This window comes from Halichoeres trimaculatus, unplaced genomic scaffold, assembly GCF_033239565.1.
Source record: "Halichoeres trimaculatus isolate MK-OKI-2021-1 unplaced genomic scaffold, fHalTri1.1 fHalTri1_scaffold_19, whole genome shotgun sequence".
NCBI lineage: Eukaryota > Metazoa > Chordata > Actinopteri > Labriformes > Labridae > Halichoeres > Halichoeres trimaculatus.
Genome location: NW_027437197.1, coordinates 4,495,218 through 4,515,246, shown reverse-complemented (window position 1 = coordinate 4,515,246; position 20,029 = coordinate 4,495,218). Strand labels below are relative to the sequence as shown.

At 39.1% G+C, this 20,029-nt stretch overlaps 2 protein-coding genes across 6 annotated transcripts; both read left to right on the top strand.

Moving 5' to 3' along the window:
* The first annotated feature begins 952 nt into the window (after positions 1-952).
* On the top strand, positions 953-7,979 carry hsd3b1 (hydroxy-delta-5-steroid dehydrogenase, 3 beta- and steroid delta-isomerase 1). Of its 3 annotated transcripts, none has more exons than XM_074695664.1 (4): positions 953-1,239; positions 4,548-4,750; positions 5,185-5,349; positions 7,115-7,979. In XM_074695664.1, the coding sequence occupies exons 2-4, from the start codon at positions 4,600-4,602 to the stop codon at positions 7,921-7,923; spliced, it is 1,125 nt and encodes a 374-aa protein (XP_074551765.1). In that variant the 5' UTR covers positions 953-1,239; positions 4,548-4,599; the 3' UTR covers positions 7,924-7,979. The 3 variants fall into 3 exon arrangements, with proteins under 3 accessions (XP_074551765.1, XP_074551764.1, XP_074551766.1); XM_074695663.1 differs by having other exon boundaries at positions 4,524-4,750; XM_074695665.1 differs by lacking the exon at positions 953-1,239 and adding an exon at positions 1,431-1,898.
* Positions 7,980-9,735: 1,756 nt separating this feature from the next.
* Positions 9,736-19,626, top strand: pla1a (phospholipase A1 member A). Of its 3 annotated transcripts, none has more exons than XM_074694470.1 (12): positions 9,736-10,027; positions 10,068-10,213; positions 12,929-13,151; positions 13,227-13,404; positions 13,543-13,651; positions 14,024-14,125; positions 15,966-16,058; positions 16,162-16,344; positions 17,096-17,185; positions 17,278-17,383; positions 18,785-18,940; positions 19,272-19,626. In XM_074694470.1, the coding sequence occupies exons 2-12, from the start codon at positions 10,147-10,149 to the stop codon at positions 19,360-19,362; spliced, it is 1,398 nt and encodes a 465-aa protein (XP_074550571.1). In that variant the 5' UTR covers positions 9,736-10,027; positions 10,068-10,146; the 3' UTR covers positions 19,363-19,626. The 3 variants fall into 3 exon arrangements, with proteins under 3 accessions (XP_074550571.1, XP_074550574.1, XP_074550575.1); XM_074694473.1 differs by having other exon boundaries at positions 9,736-10,037; XM_074694474.1 differs by lacking the exon at positions 9,736-10,027 and having other exon boundaries at positions 10,028-10,213; positions 16,180-16,344.
* Positions 19,627-20,029: the final 403 nt, after the last annotated feature.

Sequence of the window (20,029 nt, the reverse complement as noted above, 5' to 3'; positions counted from 1 at the left end):
TGTTCACAAACTCTTTTAGGGAAAGCGCAGATTCCTGTTTCTCTTTGCTGTGTCATCTAAATCTGAATAAAATTAACAATGCTGCATGGATTGCTATTTTTTTTGCTATATCTTGTACATTTTCATTGTTTTTTAATGGAAATAAAGTGTTTTCTATGACTTTAACAAATGAAATGTATTATTCCCATTATCCCTATCCATCTGAAACAGTGAGTTCAATTCCTGTCCAAACATGCCAATGATAACATATTTTATTTAAAAATATGAGACATCTGGTGTCAAAATCATCATCAAAATCTTTTAAGCTATGTGACATTTAAATTTGTTTTAGGGTGTAATATGACTACTGTCAGGCTTAAGTATGGAGCTACTGTGAACTTCAATTAGACGTCACAAATACATTGCCTTTATTTTTATTTTTCAAAATGTATTTTATAGTGTGAGTGAGCGTGAAACCATTCATCCATGCAGTGTACGTTAACAATTTGCATTAGCAGCTCAAATCCCAAATGACTCATGAAACAATGACTTCATCATCATTTCAATTGCACTTCATTTCATTGACCACGAGATTCATTGTATCATTGAAGCGTCGAGCAATGAAGCATTTTTTCGAATCAGGTGTCGGAGCCTCAACAAAGCCTCGGGCGCCCATCACTATTTACAGCCTGGTTCAAAAAACTTCTCCTTTCTAAATCACTGATTTACTATAGACAATATTTTTTTCAGTTTAGAGGATAATAAGATCGCGAGCTCGCCCAATCAGAGGCACAGCTCTGCTCACGTGACTGACGGGCGGCCTTTCGCTGTACACGAAGCCCCGTCACTTCCAATATGGCGGCGATAGCCGATTTGCCTCAGAAATCCGATTCAGAAACAGACGTAGGGGAGACTACGTCCATTATAACATAGTATATGGTTTTTACCTACCTGCTTAACGGGGTAAAAGTTAAAGTGTAACACAAAGCGACGGATGTTTCACAGAAAACGTTGCACTGTTAACTCCTGGTCTGGCTCTGCCCAGTGTGACCGTTTATCATCGTAGTCAAGCTAAACACGAACTGATTTCGACACGGTTGGTTTTATTTTGGAAGCCACTGGGTGTTTGAATAACTTCCGGTTTTGACTTCCTGTCCCGCTCGATCTTCCCTTCGCTGATTTTATGCGTCACAGCTTCGCGCCCGGTGATGTTGATCAAGGACGGCTGCGTATCACCTGCGACATGACGGACCAGCCAGCGTAAGTTAGCACATTTACACGTTTTCACCCTGGTGTCAAAATAATCAGTGTAAACTGATTTCACCTGTTTAAGGTTGTCATTTTATTTTCCCAGGGTCCTTGAAACTTTCTACACGACTTTTGTGTTAATGGAAAGTCTGTAACTGTGTTTTCTTTGTTTGCTGTTTGGCTTCGTTGACCAAATCCTTATTTGTCTGTAGGAGTCCTCTTCTCATGCTGCCCCTCATGTGACACCAGGTTCAGGGTCCCTGCTAAATAACTAAAACATCACTAATTATTTCCTGTCATTCTTTGTATAAACAGTCTTGTTTGATAAGTGAATTTTCTCCAGTGGTTGATCCATGAAAGTCTTATTCATCCAGGTTCTGCAGGCCGAGGACATGAACACTGCTTTTATACTCAGGAAATGTGATGCTTCAGTTGATTTTATTTACCACCAACATTGATTGGACATTAGGGGAAAATCCTCAGAGGAGCATGAGTGTGCATACAAAACATACTAAAGTGACTGACCATGACACCATTCTTCATCCTTCACCTCCAGATAAGAGCTCAGGCAGCTGTGATGCCACCAAGGATGACCACTGCCGAACAGCAGGAAGCTAGGAAGTGAAAAAATAATCCAGGGTATAGAGGAAGAGAGTGTATATAAGGAGAAGGTCAGTGATAAAAACCCTGACACAGCTTCACAAACCAATGCACCTTTTACTGGGCAGACGGTGGTCGACTGTGAGAGAAAACATCTGCAGACAGACCTCTCTTTGAATCACTGCGACTGTTTTATCTGGCTGATCTAACCTTGTACTTTCCAGAAGATCAGAAACATTTAGGTTTAATTAACGTTCTGCAGCACAAATCTGATCAGCTCGTCTTTCTGTTTTACAATGAACCGTAAATTTCTCCACAGTGAAGCAGCTGCCTCCTTCAATTGTCTGCTGTTTGAGACACACTTTGAGCACAGAGGTCACTGCAGGTGATCAGAAAGTTCAGCTTGAGAAAAGATCTGTGTGCAGACTGTAACGATTAGAGAGGCTCTGCTTTTGGTGAAAACAACCAGAGCACAAAGGTCTCATGTTTGTTTCCTCACTCACAGTCAAACCTGCAAGTGTTTACAAAATTACACAGCAAGAACACTCACAACAATGAAATGAAACCAGTCATTTCCAAAGTTCTCAGAAGGTTTCTGCATTAAAATCTTTTTTTTTTTGGAATTGTCATGCACATAGCTTCTGCAGCCGGCCTCAAGTGGACATCTGTGAATGGGCTGAGGTTTGTGCCACAAGAAGCTGAATCTGATAACCACAATCTGACATTGCATTGATTGTTTCATATAAATATATAATTTTTTTCATATGAAACTGTATAAATACTTCTAAATACTAATACTAAATCCCTATGAGGACTTTTCAAGTGATCTTAAAAAAGTCTCACTTCTGATTATAATCCACTACTTGAAATTAAACCGTCTGCACCAAAAAAAAAAAAAAAAAAAAATCTGAAAAAAAGAAAAAAAGGACAGAAGATTAGAAGAAAGATAAACAGGAGAGAGATAGAGCACGAGCTAAAGGCTAAAACACAGGCTAATCTGTTTGTGCTAATGTTGACTCCAACCCACCGTCAGCACTTATTCTGCAGTGGTCCGTTCAAACTTGAGAGTCTATCAATAAAATGAAGAGTGAGGTTACGTTAGCTCTGATTGGTAGATGACTGGCAGGACATAACCAGGATTTACTAACGTTACACATTACAGACATGTCTTAGAGCACTGGGCTGCTAGTAGAGCAAAATATAGTCAGCTACTAAACTACGGTGCAAATCGACAAAGTTAGCTTGAAGTCACTTTAAAACGTTGCTCTGCCTAACTGCTGATCCATACCTTATGTCATTGTGTTGTGATCTAGTAAAAAGTTGTCTTGAACAAAGAAAAGTAGAGTTAAAAAGAAGATCTGATCGCAAATTATTTCCAAAACAAACACACACCTTATTGAGAGTCAAGACTTCAAGACGGTGTGAGTGTGACTCCGGACCAAAAGGTGTCACTGCAATCCACTCTAAACAGATCCTCCTCACAGCATCTTTGACTAGAAGCGGATGCTTTTTTTATCAATTACTCTTCCTCACAGACCAGGATGACATAACGTGCATCCTAAACTGAAATCAAATTTTGTATCTTTGAACTTAAGGAATAAAGAAAGTTGAGTTTTCAAGTAGGTCAAATACAATTTCAAAGCAATATTTAAAACACCTTCAAATTTAATACAGGAGGTCCTCGACTTACGTGGTTCTCAACTTAAGTTGTTTTGACTCAACGACACCAATAAATATATGTAGCAAGAAAATAGGGTTTTCGAAGTTATGCTGCTCTGTTTGTAAGCTCCTGGGGCATGTGTTAGTTTTTGAAGTGTATGAATACACAGCTACGCTGTGCTACGTGGTCATCAGCATCGTACACTTTGTCTCGAGTTGCTTAGTGTTGTAGATCGTCTGTGTTTGTTTTATATTTTCATTTTATTTTAATTGAAATGTGTATTTTAATTGTCTGTACTGTTTCCCCATGAATATAAAGTATAAAACATGTATTTGGATTGTTATTTAAAGATTTAGGGGGTATTTAGGGTCAAAATCCGACTTGCGCAGAATTTCGGGTTACGATGCGTCGAAGGAACAGAACTTATTAGTAACTCGAGGACCGCCTGTATTATAATTCAATTTCAATTTCTGGTGAGTACAGGGACCAGAGCCCTAAACTAAAATTAATCCCAAAATTTTTCATGGGCACAACCAACACACTCAGCTCTGCTCCTCATCCCACCAACACATCTTCCTCACACATGTGGCTCCATTTGAAAGGAAATAAAACAGACTTTCCAACAGAATAAGACTTATTTCCAAGAAGAATTATCACAAAGAAACAATCTACCAAAACATTTCATCTTTTTTTTGTGAAAGTTCCTAGAACTCTTTTCTCCCCCGGTGCACTCTGTCTCCCACCCTGCATCCTGGATCATAAAACTAATCCAGCAGAATCCGTCCTTGGCACCCTGAACCTTCCAGCCCCCTTATTTTGTCTGTCGCAAACAAAAACCATCAAATTCCTCCCTGAAGCACCAGAGTCCATCCCCCTTTTCCACTCTGCCTTTTAGCACATTGCTGATTACTTCTGGTTTAGTTGTTGCAGTTTACAAAAGTGGGAGTCCTGAGTCTGTGACCACAGAGGCTGCTTCACTCCCCTGGCTCACAGAACCAGAACCATCCACAGGAGTTGTATTCTTTCTTTTTCTCAGCTCTCTTTCTGTTTTTTGGAGAAGGCGTCTGAATAGGTCGGCTGAAGTGCACGTAGCAGCCGCGAGTTAACCTGCGATGTCTCTGAGGGGTGAAGTGTGTTTGGTGACCGGGGCTGGTGGGTTCCTGGGGAGGAGGCTGGTGAGGCTGCTGCTGGAGGAGGAGAAGACGGCTGAGATTCGGCTGCTGGACAAAGAAATAAAGGCTCAACTTTTACAGAGTCTGGAAGGTAGATCAGCCGATTGATAAACTCTTCCTTTTCATAACTTTTCCTTTTGTTCGGCAACAAGTGTCAAAGATTTTATTTGTTAGGAGTAGCTAACAGATAAAGTTTCAAAGTTTAAAAATCTTTGACTCTCAATATTCAACTAACTTTCTAGGGCCATATTAACATTTAACACTCAAGATATATTGGAGCCACTTTGTAATAAAAGTTTAATTCATGAAGTATTTAAACTTTTTTTCTGACCCCTCAGATATAAAAATCTCTGTGTCCTTGTCAAATTTTTCAGCAATAACTGATTAGTCATGTACAAAAGAGAAGTTTGACTCATATCTTTGCTATTTCAAGGCTGATAAAATATGAATCCAGCTGTCTTTTGGTGATTTCTAAGCTTTCTTCTGAAACACTGGTGTGTTAATTTCTGATTTTCTGCATTTCAGACTGTCGAGGCGACACAAAGCTGACTGTGTTGGAAGGAGACATCAGAGACGGTGATTTCCTGAAGAGGAGCTGCCGAGGTGCATCGATAGTCTTCCACATCGCCTCCATTATCGATGTTACTGACTCAGTGGAGTACAGCGAGATATACGGGGTCAATGTGCAAGGTGAGATGACCGCTTCATTCACTGAAGTCTGAGCCGTGCAACGCCAAGATTTCCTGTTTTTTAACTCATTTTTCCTGAGTTTTAAAAGAGCAAAAAGCTTAAATTTTATCAAGTGTTTTTGTCTTTGTGCAGAAAAATGTCTTGTTTCAAGTTATTTAAAGACAAAGACGAGGTCTGAATTGCTGTAACAAGCAAAAACAATCTGCCAATGGAACAAGAAATATTTGCTTAAAACTAGAATAATGTCTTAATACAAGTAACTTTCCTCTTGTTCTATTGGCAGATTTTTTCTACTTTTTACAAGCAATTCAGACCTCATTTTTTTCCTCAAATAACTTGAAACAAGACATTTTTCTGGGCTGGTCAGGTGAATGTGGCTCATATTTAGTCAAAAAAGACATTTTCCACTGAAAATAAGACAAAAACACTTGATAAGATTTCAGTTTTTTGCAGTGTAGGAAATTAAGGAGTGGCCAGCCTGTGGCTCGCAAGCTGCATGTGGCTCTTTGCCTTTCGGTGTGCGGCTCTTCAATCCATTCATAAAGAATATATATATAGTTATGAGTAGTGGTGATCCGATCAATCTAAACTACATATTTATATGGATGCCAACGTTGGGATCAGTTGGGATTGATACTTAAGTTTCAGTTTCTCTTCTCTAGTACAAATTGAAACACACAAACACGGTGAATCTCGCTTTGAAAATGGAAATGTATTGATTTTCATTTTATGTCATTTCGTTTATGTGTGAGAGGAAGTGTGTTTGTAAGACCACGTGTGTGATGTGGCTCTCTGTAGTACCACAGTCATTTTTGTGGCTCTTGGTCTCTGACTGGTTAGCCACCCCAGGTCTACGTCATCATAAAGATGCGCACACATCTTGACCGAAGAAGCAGCGTTAAGCTCCATTCATTCAGACGAGTTAGCGTTTTTTAATCACTAAATTCAACCTGTTATCAGCATAAAAATGTATGGTTGTTCCGTGGTCAGTTTTTAGAAACGATACTTTACAACAGAGGCAACGTCTATCAAGTTTTGACCGTCACAGAGCAACCGGTGTTTTGGAGCTAATAGCGACCATGCTAACTGGTGACTCTCAGTCGACAGTATCAGTGATTAACGGCCGAGAGTCACCAGTTAACAAGGTCACACTTTACACTGAAACACCAGCGACGTCTGCGAGTAAATAATTAACTCTGGACGTAGTTTTCTGGTTCTTTTATCATGAACCAGGTCTCAGACTCAACAGTCTGTGTGCTCTTTTTGGTCTGGGAGGATTTCTGATTTAACGACACATATTTACGTCCTGGTCTGTCACAGTCTGGTAAGTGTCCACGGATAATGCAGTCATGAAACGTCTGTCCACTTGCTGATCTCTTCTGTCCACTCACTGCAATTTCACAAACCTGGGAGCTGTTTACCATCCGTGAAAGTGATGATATTTAGTTTAAAAATGTGTTTTTTGGTGGTTAACCCCTCCATGCCAGTTGACAAACCATTATACTCCGCAGTGTTTCTGCACCCAAGTTGTGCGTGCATCTGGCGTTGTTGATAAAAAAATAATTTGTCTGTATTTCTCTTATCAAATTTTTAAGACAAGCTGAAAACTTGATTTTAGGAAGAGTTTCAAAAAGCAAAATGAAGAAATGGGAGGGAATCCAAAAAAATGACTTAACAATTTATTGCAAACAACAAAAACTGAATTAGTCTAACTTTTGGTGTCTGATAGCAGGTCTTAAAACTTGTCACGCTCTCTTCTCTGCAGGAACTAAGCTTCTTTTGGAGGCGTGCCTTCAAGAGAGCGTCTCGTCCGTCATCTACACCTCCACCATCGAGGTGATGGGACCCAACTCGAAGGCTGAGCCCATAGTCAACGGCACGGAGGACACCGTTTACGAATGCAACCTGAAGTTTGCCTACAGCCAGACCAAGAAGGAGGCCGAGGAGAGGACCCTGCGGCTCCACAACGAGCTGCTCCCCAACGGGAGTCGGATGGCCACGTGCGCCCTCAGACCCATGTACATCTACGGGGAGGGGTGCCGCTTCCTCCTAGGCCACATGGGCGACGGGATTCGAAACAACAACGTCCTGTATCGCATGTCTAAACCGAACGCTTTAGTGAATCCAGTTTATGTCGGTAACGTGGCTGTGGCTCACCTCCAAGCAGCACGCAGCCTCAGAGATCCTCAGAAAAGAGACGTCATCGGAGGGAAGTTCTACTTTGTCTCTGACGACACGCCTCATATTTCTTACTCGGACTTTAACCACGTGGTGATGGCGCCTCTGGGCTTCAGCATTCAGGAGAAACTGATGGTGCCGCTCCGCCTCTTCTACTTCCTCTGCTTCCTGATGGAGATGGTGTGCATGATGCTGCAGCCTTTCGTGCGCATCGTCCCTCCGCTGCGGCGACAGCTCCTCACCATGTTGAACACGACGTTCAGCTTCTCCTATCAGAAAGCGCAGAGGGAGCTGGGGTACACGCCAAGGTACACCTGGCAGGAGGCGCGGAAATGTACGACTGAGTGGCTGGCGTCGCAGCTGCCTCTGGAGAGGGAAAAAATACGAGGGAAATGATGAAAGATTTTTACATAAGCCTCTGTTGTGCCTTCTTCATTTTTGTTCTTTTCTTTTTTTAAATAAATATAACTGAAAAAGTCACTTACAGATCACGCTGTACATGTACACAAGGTTCGACTTTACACTAGCTTCATTTGCAGTTTGTTTATCATTAAACTTCATCTGGTAAAAACCTTTTACTCAACGTACATTTTAATTTGGAGCAAGTCCAGACTTTCTGACTCTGCGTCCAACATCGCAACGCAACGATTTGCATTTCATGATCAGGGTAAAATTCTGCATCCAATATGTAGTTGGCTAATTTGTTTTGGTGTTTTTCTGCCCATATGGTGCTTGTGCTTAATTGGTGCTAATTACAATCCTCAGAGTTGGAGCCACATCATTGTGTCACCATAAAATGTCAATACACCACGAACACTTAGCTGTTCCTGGGGGTGGAGCCAGTTGGCTATGGATGCCAAGGGCTGTTGATGGTAACAAAAATGAAAAAAAAATAGTTGTGAGTGCTTAAATAATAGGCAGAGATTTCTTTTATCAGCGTCTCTCATGGTGATTGTGACATTATTTTTCCTGACTGTCTGCTGCACAGTGTGCTAGTACATGAGGGTGTGTGTGCGAGGAGTTAGGTGAACGACAGCAGGAGTAAGGCAGAAATGACATCCCTTCATTTAAATAAGATAAATAACATAAGTAACAGAGGTGGGAGAAAATGGATTTCTTGTTTTACAATATCAAAATCAGGATTCTTTGTCAAAAAAAAACTTTTTTCTTTTTTTTAAATTTCAAATTCTTATTCTTCATTTTAGTCTTTGTTTATAAACTGGATTAGCTGGATTATAACTGAATCCAGCAGAGGGCGAAATGTTTCTCTCTGACTCATGTGTTGTGCATTTTATGGGAAAATATGGCTCCTGATATAATCTGTAGACATTATCATTGTAATTTAACTTTTTTACGTGGTCTTGTGTTAAAAAAGCAAACTAAAAATCCCCCCCCAAAAAGAATTGCAATTTTAATCGAAACAGCACCCAAAAAAAACGTTAAAGAATCAAATAGGAATAGCATATTGTCCCAGCCTTAATAGGTAAAGTAATGAAATTAAAGTTAAAAAAAAAAGAGTAAGGTACATTTAGCCTCTATATCAAATTTTGATAAAGAAACTGTCAGGAAACGCAGGAACAAAAGAGAGGAGGACCCAGTTTCAATTCACAATAAAAAAGAAAAAAAATAAATTAAAAAAAACAACAGAACAAAAAAACCCTCTGAGCTTTTGTAAATAGCTTTAAAAAAACGTTATAAGGAACTTGCAGTGTCTTGTAAAGGTTACAAATCACTAAGTGTAAAACATGTTTATTTTCCCACACTTAGCTCTCTGCTCCTAATCCCTGTGATTAACACAAATCTTAATCTTCACCCATAATCCTTGGATCAGATTACATTTTTTGTGTCATTACTACCTGAAAACTAGAGCCACAATCCTCCTTTGATCCTCTAATCATGAACAACAACAGAAGTTAAAGATCCACACAGGTTTCAGAGTGAGAAAACAACAAACAAACAAACAGATTTAACAGATGAATCAATCAGAGATTACATAACGGAGCGTTCATAGTGGAAAAATCAATCAGCTGGGGATTGATTTCCATCAGACTCAGCAGGATGACCTCTCCTGGCTTTCTCTGACCACACACACACACACACACAGAGGACAGCCAGGCCAGAGTCCAACATTTAAAACAAATACCCATTGAACACCAATGAGGTCATGGATTCACCACCAGGCAAAGAGCTTCAACCACTTGTCGGCTCGTTGCAAACGCTTTCTGAGGGAGAGGGGGAAAAGTTCACCCCTGGGGAGGGCCAAAGAACAGGGGGGAGTTTGTTGTGGATACGTTCAGGCCCAGAGAGGAGCTTAAAAAGGAAAGAAACGTGGGAAAAATCTGCCCCCGGGCTCCTTTATGTGGATTCCTGTCGTGCTGTGTGCCAGTTTAATGCTGAGTAGTCGTTCCACAGAGCTGGGATTTTCTCCTTTCAAGCCCAAAGCTGGTCTCCATCCACCAATCTGGAGCTGAACAGAGCTGAACAGAGCTGAACAGAGCTGAACAGAGCTGAACAGAGCTGAACAGAGCTGAACAGAGCTGCTGAGCACCGTTAGTCACTAACCCCGAGCTCCCAGGCAACTGCTCCGACGACCACAGACAGCGCTCAGTCCGTGCAGACATGTCTCAGGGACACACAACGATCCTGCTCTGTGTTTTCACGCTCTTCATCACATCTCTGGTGCTGGGTAAGTGGACTCAGAATACTAACTGGTTTCAAACATGTTTGTGATTCAGATTAAGTGCCATGACAAACACTGTGACTTTTCTCTGACTGTGATGAAGTGTGATGAAAACTTTTCATTTCAAAGTTTGATTTGATTTCCTGCTGGAAAAGACTCTGACCTGTGTGGGCTGTGTGGGCTGAACATTGTGTGCTAACACACTGTTTTTTGTACATTTAAGCACTGAAATGAACAAAATCAGGAAATTTTATCTCAGTGGGCTTTTATTTTAGAAAAAAGTTTGAGATTTAGTTTAAGATGTTTGGTATCCTTTCTTTGCCACTGGAGCCACACAATGATCCCCTAAATCCCTGTTTTTAAGAAAATAAAAGTCAGCATAACCTAAGAGGATAGGATAGATTACACAAAATTCAACTCTTAATAAGTTGTTTATAAAAAAAAAGAAAAAGAAAAAAAAATAGCCTAGACAAAGACTCTTAAATGTTTTGTGTCCTTTTCGTAATTCCTGTCTCTTTGTAGGTTTTTGTGCTCAGTTAAAGTCTTTTTAGACACTTTCTCCCGAGTGTTTCTTAACAGTTTTGTGAGTTCTCAGTGCAATCTGAGTTAAAGCCCTGTTCAATATTAATTTTACCAGGAAAGAGGCTGTTTCACTGCAAAAACTGAAGTCTTATCAAGTGTTTTTGCTTTATTTTTGTTAAATAATGTCTTTTTATTCTTGATTTAAGCCACAGTCAACTGGTCAATTGAAAAAAATGTCTTGTTTCAAGTTATTTAAACACAAATATCAGGTCTAAATTGCCTGTATCAAGTAAAAAACCTGCCAAAGGAACAAGAAAATTTTTCTTGAAACAAGAATAATATTTTAACACAAGTTACTTTTTTCTTGTTCCATCGGCAGATTTTTTACTTGTTTCAGTCATTCAGACCTCATTTTTGTCTTAAATAACTTGAAACGAGACATTTTTCTGGGCTGGTCAGGTGGATGTGGCTCATATTTAGTCTAAAAAGACATGTTCTACTGAAAAAAAAAAGACAAAAACTCTTGATAAGATTTCAGTTTTTTTGCAGTGTTCACTTCAAACATTAAACCAAACCTGGGCAAATTATTAGGCTCGTTTTAAATTAGATTAAAAGGTTTTCTCAAGACACAAAGACATACAGGAAAATCAAAACACTGTTCCCCTCTTCTGACAGTACACTGCAAAAAGCTGAACTCTTATCAAGTGTCTTTGTCTTGTTTTCTGTAGAAAATATCCTATTGGACTTAATATGAGCCACATTCACCTGACCAGCCCAGAAAAATGTCTTGTTTCCAAGTGGAACAAGAGAAAAGTTGCTTGTATTAAGATATTATTCTAGTTTAAAGCAAATTTTCTAGCAAATTTTTCTTGTGCCATTGGCAGATTATTTTTACTTGTTACAGCAATTCAGACCTCATTTTGTCTTTAAAAAACTTGAAACAAGACATTTTTCTGGACTGACCAGTTGACTGTGGCTCATAGCAAGCATAACGAGACAATTTTTAATTAAAATAAGACAAAAACACTTGATAAGATCTCATTTTTTGCAGTGCACCATAGCCATTGACTGATTCAACCTTCTTTTCACAGCGCCCTGCAACCCAAACCCTCAAGACATTTTTCTAGTTAAAAACAAAATTTTGAGCAATTTTTTCTCATTCCATTGGCAGATTTTTTTTTCTTGTTACAGCAATTCAGACCTCATTTTTGTCTTCAAATAACTTAAAACAAAACATTTTTCTCTACTGACCAGCTGACTGTGGCTCAAATCAAGAATAAAAAGACATTATTAACCACAAATAAGGCAAAAACACTTGCAGTGTACAGTTAAAAATTTAAGTATAAAAAAGAAAGTATAAGATAAAAGACGATAGAAATTTAAATGTGAAAATATAAGGAAACCAAATTAAAAAAAAAAAAAAAAAGAAGAAGAGAAGAAAGCAGCCTGTGTACACAGTGCAGGTTGTGCAGTGTGACAGTCTAAGATATGAGATGTAACTGGACAGAAACCAAGATGGCGGCATGCATCGAACAAAGCAGACACTTTCCCTCTGAGCGTCTTATGAGCGCTAATGTATGTTTTTAAATCAGAACATGAATGGAAAAAGAAAAATTGTGTGAGTTTTATTTTGAAAAGTTTGACGTTATTTACGTACGGACATGCTTGTGCACTTTACCCTTAACTTCAGATTCTGTCTGATTCTGCCTGAGATTATAGTCATTAATGAAGTTTTCAGACAATGTGTGTTGTACTTCTCTTAAATAGGGGACAGTGACTCAGTAATTATGCTAAAAAAAACTTAAAATACTTGGAGCCAGTTTTGGACCAGATTTTTAACTAACCAAACGGTCTGGACCCAGAAGTTCAGTCACTTTCATTTTCATTTTCTCTTTCTTGCAACGACTTTTAAAACCTATGAGAGCAAAAATGACAGATATTGTCCAGAAATGTGCATTTTTTTCTTGTTTTGTGTGTTTTAGCTTAGCATCTATTAGTTATTGACTTTTTTAATAGGGAAACATCTGACGACGGGACAGGAGGAGGATCCTGCAGATTGTCTCTTTACATTAAACTTTATTTTGTAGTCATTTGAGGTCAAAGACTCAAAGCATTAGCTGTTAGAGCTGAATTGTCCTGTGTGACCTTGTTGTTGTGACATCGGCCCTCAGTCGGTCTGAAATCTCTCCTCTGAACCAGGTGTGAAGGAGCGGCAGCCTGATGAGGAGTGTGCCGACTTGAACAACACCACCTGGCAGGAGTATCGTCAGAGGAGGGTCAAACTCCAGGTTCAGTACATGCTCCTGACCCGCAGAAACCTGGACTGTGCTCAGACCTTCACCCAGGAGTCTCTGACGGATTCTCAGAAACCGTCCTACTTCAACATCTCATGCCCGACCAAAGTTATCGTCCACGGGTACAGGTGAGGAAAACTCACACCTTGTTGATTGGTTCCACCTCCTCTGACCTGACCTGACCTGACCCCGGTCTCCCTCAGGGCTCTGGGTAGTAAGCCGTCCTGGGTGAAGGAGCTGGCCTGGTCCCTGCTCAGAGCTCAGGATGCAAACGTAGTGGTGGTGGACTGGATCTACGGGGCCTCCTTTGCCTACAACCTGGTGGTGGAGAACTATAAGGAGGTGGCCGTGCAGATATCAGTCCTCATCAACCAGCTGCAGGTCAGAGATCACAAAATACCTCCACATAGAAACATAACAACAACATCGGTGTTCGTAGTTTATGGACTTAAAATTCTCATCATTTCACAGAAAAAAAGTTTTGGATGAAAATCAAAATGTTTGAAACTTCTCCGACAGAAACACGGGTGCAAACTGGAGTCCTTCCACTTCATCGGGGTCAGTCTCGGGGCTCATGTGGCCGGTTTTGTTGGAACTCTGTTTGAAGGGAAGATTGGAAGAATCACAGGTGAGTGTGGACCACCTCTGCATCACAAGCACCCTCAGAGTCTCACCTGAGGGCCGGTTACCTGAAGGTCAGACAGTGAAGGTCTCACTCTGAGCCAGAGTGGGCGTCAGGAGGACCGTCAGGGATTAGCCGAGCTCTTCAAAAGACAAAAACACTTTGATGAGAGGCTGTGAATCTGTGAGGAGAGGCTCAGTCCCCGGAGCACAATGCCGCTCTGTCCGCTTGTTTATATCAGGTCTTTCTGTCTGAGTGGAGAGGCTGGTGCAAGTTTGGAAATAAGTCAGAGGAGCCGCAGCTGCAGGGAGGAATCTCAAACAGATGAAAGCTGTGCAGAAATATTTACTTTGTTTTCCCTTCATCTGTTTCTTCCAGGTCTGGACCCTGCTGGTCCCATGTTTAAAGGAGCGGACACCTTCGACCGCTTGGACCCTTCTGACGCTCAGTTTGTTGATGCCATCCACACAGACTCTGACTGTGAGACAACGTTTGATATAATACCTGTTAGCAGTGGCGTGCACAGAATTTTTGAAGGGCAGGGGCAAATAATGGCACCTACAGCAAATTTTCACCACTGATAAAAAAAATTAATCTTATCAAGTATTTTTGTCTTATTTTCAGTAGAAAATGTCTTTTTTTACTTAATATGAGCCACATTCACCTGACCAGTTCAGAAACATGTCTTATTTCATGTTATTTAAAGCCAAAAATTAGGTCTGAAATGACAATTTCAGCTTGTGACAATTAAAATTGGGTAAGAAAAATGTGATTGTCAAGATTAGAAAAATGTCTCAGTATATGTACATTTCTCTCACCCATCTGGCAGATTGTTTTTAATTGTTTCCAACAACAAAGACCAATTTATTTAAAAAACTTGAAAAAAGACATGTTTCTGGAGTGGTCAATGTGGCTCATATAAAGTTTAAAAAACATTTTTCACTGTTTTAGTTTTACATTTTTTTATGTGCAGTATTTTAATATTCACTATTTTATGTTTTATTCTTTATTTTATTTAAATTTAATATGTTAACATTTTTCATTCTTCTCTGTACAAAGTGTATTATTATTATTATTATTATTATTATTATTATTATTATTATTATTATTATTATCATTATATAATTATATTAATAATAAACTTTGTAGAAAAAAAATAAATTCATATAAATATATTTACGTTAAATAAAGTAAAAAAATAAAATTAAATTTATTATGATAATAGCAATAGTACATTATAATAATAATAATAATAATAAAAATAACAATATTAAACTAAATAAAATTAAAATTAAAAATTAAATAAATATAATAATAATAATAATAATAATAATAATAATAATAATAATAATAATAATAATAATAAAAATAAAAATAAAAATAATGATTTAGTTTTAATCATAAATTATTTTTATTTTTATTTTTTCATTTTTTTGTCGTCATTACTTAAGCTCTAGTATTTTCTATATTTGTCAAATTTGGTGTATAATTGAACAGAGTGTGGTTAACCGGGGTCAAATTCCTTGTATTCTTGAGATACTTAGCAAATAAGTTGATTCTGATTATGATTTTTACATGAAACAAGACAAAAACACTTGATAAGATTTTGTTTTTTTGCAGTGCACCACTGAAGATGGCACTTTACTGCATGTTTTTCCAACAATTAGGCCATAAGGGGGGCTGGTGCCCCCAGGCCCCCCCTCCTGTGCACACCCCTGCCTGTTATCTTCCATCAGAACAAAAACATTAACACTTCCACAAGGGACTTAACAACATCATCAGACTTCATCATCTTCATCTAAATTTCCATTTCACCTCCTAATTTTGCGAATTAAACTGCTACTACCACTACCACTTTAACTTTGATCTCATAAACGCTAATGTTTACAAACTTCACACAGGAGTCGCAGTGTAACCAACTGTTTGCTTGGACTCATTCTTAACTGCTGTTTTAGCCCGACACAGCAAATCTTTTTGTGTGTTTCTCGTACCAAAAATAAGACAGAGACCAGTTTGTTCTCTCCTGCATGTGGTCCAGCTCCCCCCTCTTTCTCGGTAAGGTCACTTTGAAAGAAGCTGACTCACAGCTGATGAAATGTTGGAAAATCCAGTGTGCAATTATCCTAAATTACAGCTTCTGTTTGGTGAAAGTCCACCAATTTCATGCAGATGATCAGGTTTGCTCAGTGTGTGTTCATCAAGGTTGTGAGGATGTAAAAGTGTATAAATAAAGTCGAGCCAGGCGGTGTATTTAGGGGAGGTTTACTTTTTTAGCCTTGGGTTTGCAGTTAAGTAAGCAGGTTTTCTCTCTTTGCATCAGACTTTGGCATCTCCATCCCTGTGGGTCATGTGGATTTCTTCCTGAACGGGGGGAAAGATCAGACTGGATGTGCCCGCTCCAGGTTTGCTTCAAGTAAGTCCAAAACTGGAGAAAATGAAGCTTAAATCAAACGTGAAGAGAATCAAAGAAAGGCCTTCAGACCTCTGGCTCCCTCAGTGTTGGTGTGTGCTGTCAGTTCTGATCTACTTTCCAGTGTACGGCTATGTGATCTGTGACCACATGAGGGCGCTGCACGTCTACATGAGCGCTCTGAACGGCTCGTGCCCGTTGGTTGGGATCCCATGCTCCAGCTATGAGGACTTCCTGAAGGGGAGCTGCGTGGACTGTGGGGTCTTTAAGGGCTCCTGTCCTACTATAGGTAAAAATTAAAGCTGATGTGTGTTTATCACCTGTTGTTTATGCTTCATTTAATTATTTTTGTGTGCAAAGTAAAGATTTTACAGAGACACGTGAGTTCACAGCTCATGTTTTCAGAAACTTTGACTTTGGGAGCCTTTTTCTCCTTCTTTAAATCTACTATGAGCAAACACCCTCAAAGCTCCTGTGTTTATTTTTCAGATACTTATGAAAGAGACAAATTTTGACATTTATAACTTTTTATAATCTAAAAAAAGCAAACAAGACAATCAGCAAAAAGTTTGGGTTTTTCCTTGTTGTCATATTTAACGTCTCAGACTGCTCTGAGGGGGGGGTAGGTGTCAGACCTGGTGAGTAAGTGCACCTTGAAAAAGAAGAAATCAGGAAAAATAATACAGCTGTAGGACAAAATCAGCAAAAGACTGATATATTTTTGTCCACAAGGGGGCACCAAACCCCACATAAAAATAAAGTTACTCACAGGAGCTTTAAAGTTTTCACTTTGTTCAACATTCAGAAGTGTTTATGGATGAATTAAGATGACAGAATGAAGAATATAAATCCTGCAGCTTGTTGAAGTCGCTCAGTATCAGCAGACTGCTCACATCAGCCCACAGCTTTGCCACGTCTTATCATCTCAACCCCTGATACTCTGAAGCTAATGTACAGCACAGCCTTTGATTTGTGATGTACAACAACCCAAAGGATGACCCCTAACCTGTGTGTGTGTGTGTGCGTGTGTGTGTTTTCAGGACTAACAGAAAACAGTGGGATAACGATCTCTCCAGTTCCCAAAGAGCAGAAGCTCTTCCTCCTCACGTCTTCGATGTCCCCGTTCTGTGGTGAGTGTGTCAGAGTCACAGAGAGGACTGAGAGTTTCTGAATCTGTGTTTTTACATCGCTTTTTTGTGCCTCTGTGTTGTTTTCTGCTCAGCTCACCACGTCCTGCTGCAGCTGGAGGTTTCTCCCCTGGATAAGAGCGCCGAGGTGGAGGTGACTCTGAGGACAGAGAGTCTGGGAAAGGAGCAGAGACTCAGGCTGTAGGTACCAAGTGTGACATCACAGGATCGTAATGGTTACGGTGGATTAATGAATAAGATTTTATCGTTCCCTGTGGACAGAGATTGTAGTGACGGCAAAATTCCACCACATCCATGTTCGGTCCATCTCCGCCCCAGTCAGAAACCAAAACAAAATACAACGTTTTTTTTCACGGATTCAAACACTCTGTGTTAATGTCGGAGTGTATTACACTGCAGAAGACTAGGATCTTATCAAATGTTTTTGTCTTGTTTTAAGTAAAAATTGTCTTATTATACTCGATATATAAAAAAAAAAAATCTGCCAACCCAACAAGAAAATTTGTTAAAAAGTTTGTTAAAAAATTTGCTTAAAACTACTGAACTTTTAAACTTTTTAAACTTTTTAAACTTTAAAACTTTTTACCTGTGAAGTGCTTTGAGCTTTTTAAAGTAGTAAATGCGCTATATAAATAAAGTTGACATTGACATAGAATCCAGACCAAACCTGATCAAAACAACACCCTAACGTTGGATATCTTGATCTAATGAAGGAGGCTTGGGGCCACTGAGAATGAAATTTTTTTTTGATTTGTTATTATTATTATTATTTTATTATTTATATTATTAGGCTCCTCGGCCTGAGCGGAGGGCACTATTGTATTTATATTAGTTATAATAATAATAATAATAATAATAATAATAATAATTATTATTATTATTATTATTATTATTATTATTATTATTATTATTATTATTATTATTATTATTATTATTATTATAACAGTTTCTCAGAAAAATAAAAAATAAAAAAAAGTTGATTTTGTGGGGATTTTTATTTTTTTAAAAATTTATTTATTTATTTATTTATTTATTTATTTATTTATTTATTTATTCATTTATTTTACACAGCGGACCTAATCCTCTTCTGCATAACCCAGATCAGTCTTGTCCTAATTAAAGTAACCAAGCAATTAAAAAATATACAATCGTTTAAAAATATTGAATCTATGGTCACCTTTTCTTTAGTCTCTGTTTCAGCTCCTTAATCTCAGAAGTTTTTTTTTTCTCCCAAGAAACGCTGAGCAAACAGATTCTATTCTGAGAGAAGATTTACTGTACGGTGCTGTACAGGTGCAGCATACAGTAACAGAGAAGCTGAGGGAGGAGAAAAGCTCATACAGAGGTTCACTTCAGTTCAGGAAGACGTATTTCTCTTTACATGTTTGATTTTTTGCTTTATGAAGAAGTAATGAAAGGAGATTTATGACTAAGTGTCGCTCGGTGTTGAGTGAAAGCAGCGTCAGTGTGTGGCTGATCTATATTAAACACAGAGGGTGATAACTTTCCTCTTGTTTATCTCAAAGTGTCTCTGTTTATCATGTGTTTTTGACGCGTGTGTGTGTGTGTGTGTGTTTCCAGTCAGACAGATACCACGGTGTACAGGGCGGTGTTGGCTCACCCTCTGCCCCTGTGTGAGATCCAAACCATCGAGCTGAAAAACACCGGAGCTCGTTTCTACAGACAGGGAGACATCCACGTCAAGTCTGTGTGTGTCTCTCCGATCCCCTCGAGCAGGTGAACACACACACTGAACACACACTGAACACACACTGAACACACACTGCTCTGCTCTGCTCAGGCTCTTACATGTGACAGATTTTTATTTGTGTGTAAACTTTGAATCATTCAGACGACCAAACACCTTCCAGGCCTGTCGAGCTGCCGCATAGAGGATGAAATATATGAGCAGTAGATCAGAAACTGTTTGTCACTTTAGGCCCTGGCTGGATGAAATACAGTTAAAGGGACATTTCACAAAAAATCCACTTTAAAACCCACAGGAAACCCAGCGTATGAGCATGTTTAGTTTGCTCTAACCACTCTCTTTTTCTTTTTTTCATTTCAGGCAAGACGTGCCGCTGTGCGTGAACAACTTCCACGTCAGACGAGGATCTCCGTGGTCACATGACTTTGTGCAGTTGTGCGACTACGTTTAAGGAGTTCACGGAGTTAAATCTCAACTAGTGGAGCCAAAGATATGTATTTTATTTTGGAGCTTAAGCCACAGCTTCATTCAGTCTCACCCTGCAAACTTGTTTTTTTTTGACACCCCACTGACCCTCTAACAGAAAATGAGTAAGATGATGCATCTTTACGGCATTTTTATTCCTTTATTCTTTGTGTCTTGTCCTTTGTCTTTTGTTTTTCTGATTTATCTTTTTTTATAATGTAGATTAAAGTGTGCAGGGCAAATATGTTTTTAATGTATTTTTTGAAATAGAGCTGCTCAATTCAGTTTGTTTTTGCAGAAAGAGAAATAAAACTGGACACTGTGTGATTTCTGTCTGCTGAAGCTTAACACAAACACAGGACAAACATTGTCGCAAACATTGATATGAGCTACTGTAGCCTGTGTGACTGCATCAATAATCTCCATCCATGGCAGCTAGCCCCCATTTTCAACACTTTATCACTCTTCATAACAAACATCCAGTCTAGACTCGTCAGCAGAGGGAATAATTCCCAGGCTTCCTTCTCATTTAGCCTCCGATAAGCTTTTCCTCTAGCTATAGCTGCTTTTAGCCCACTCTGTTATTCTTTTGGAGCATGGATAAAGGACCCTATGCTAGCAAAACAAATGTTCATGGCCAGGCACTGTAGGTA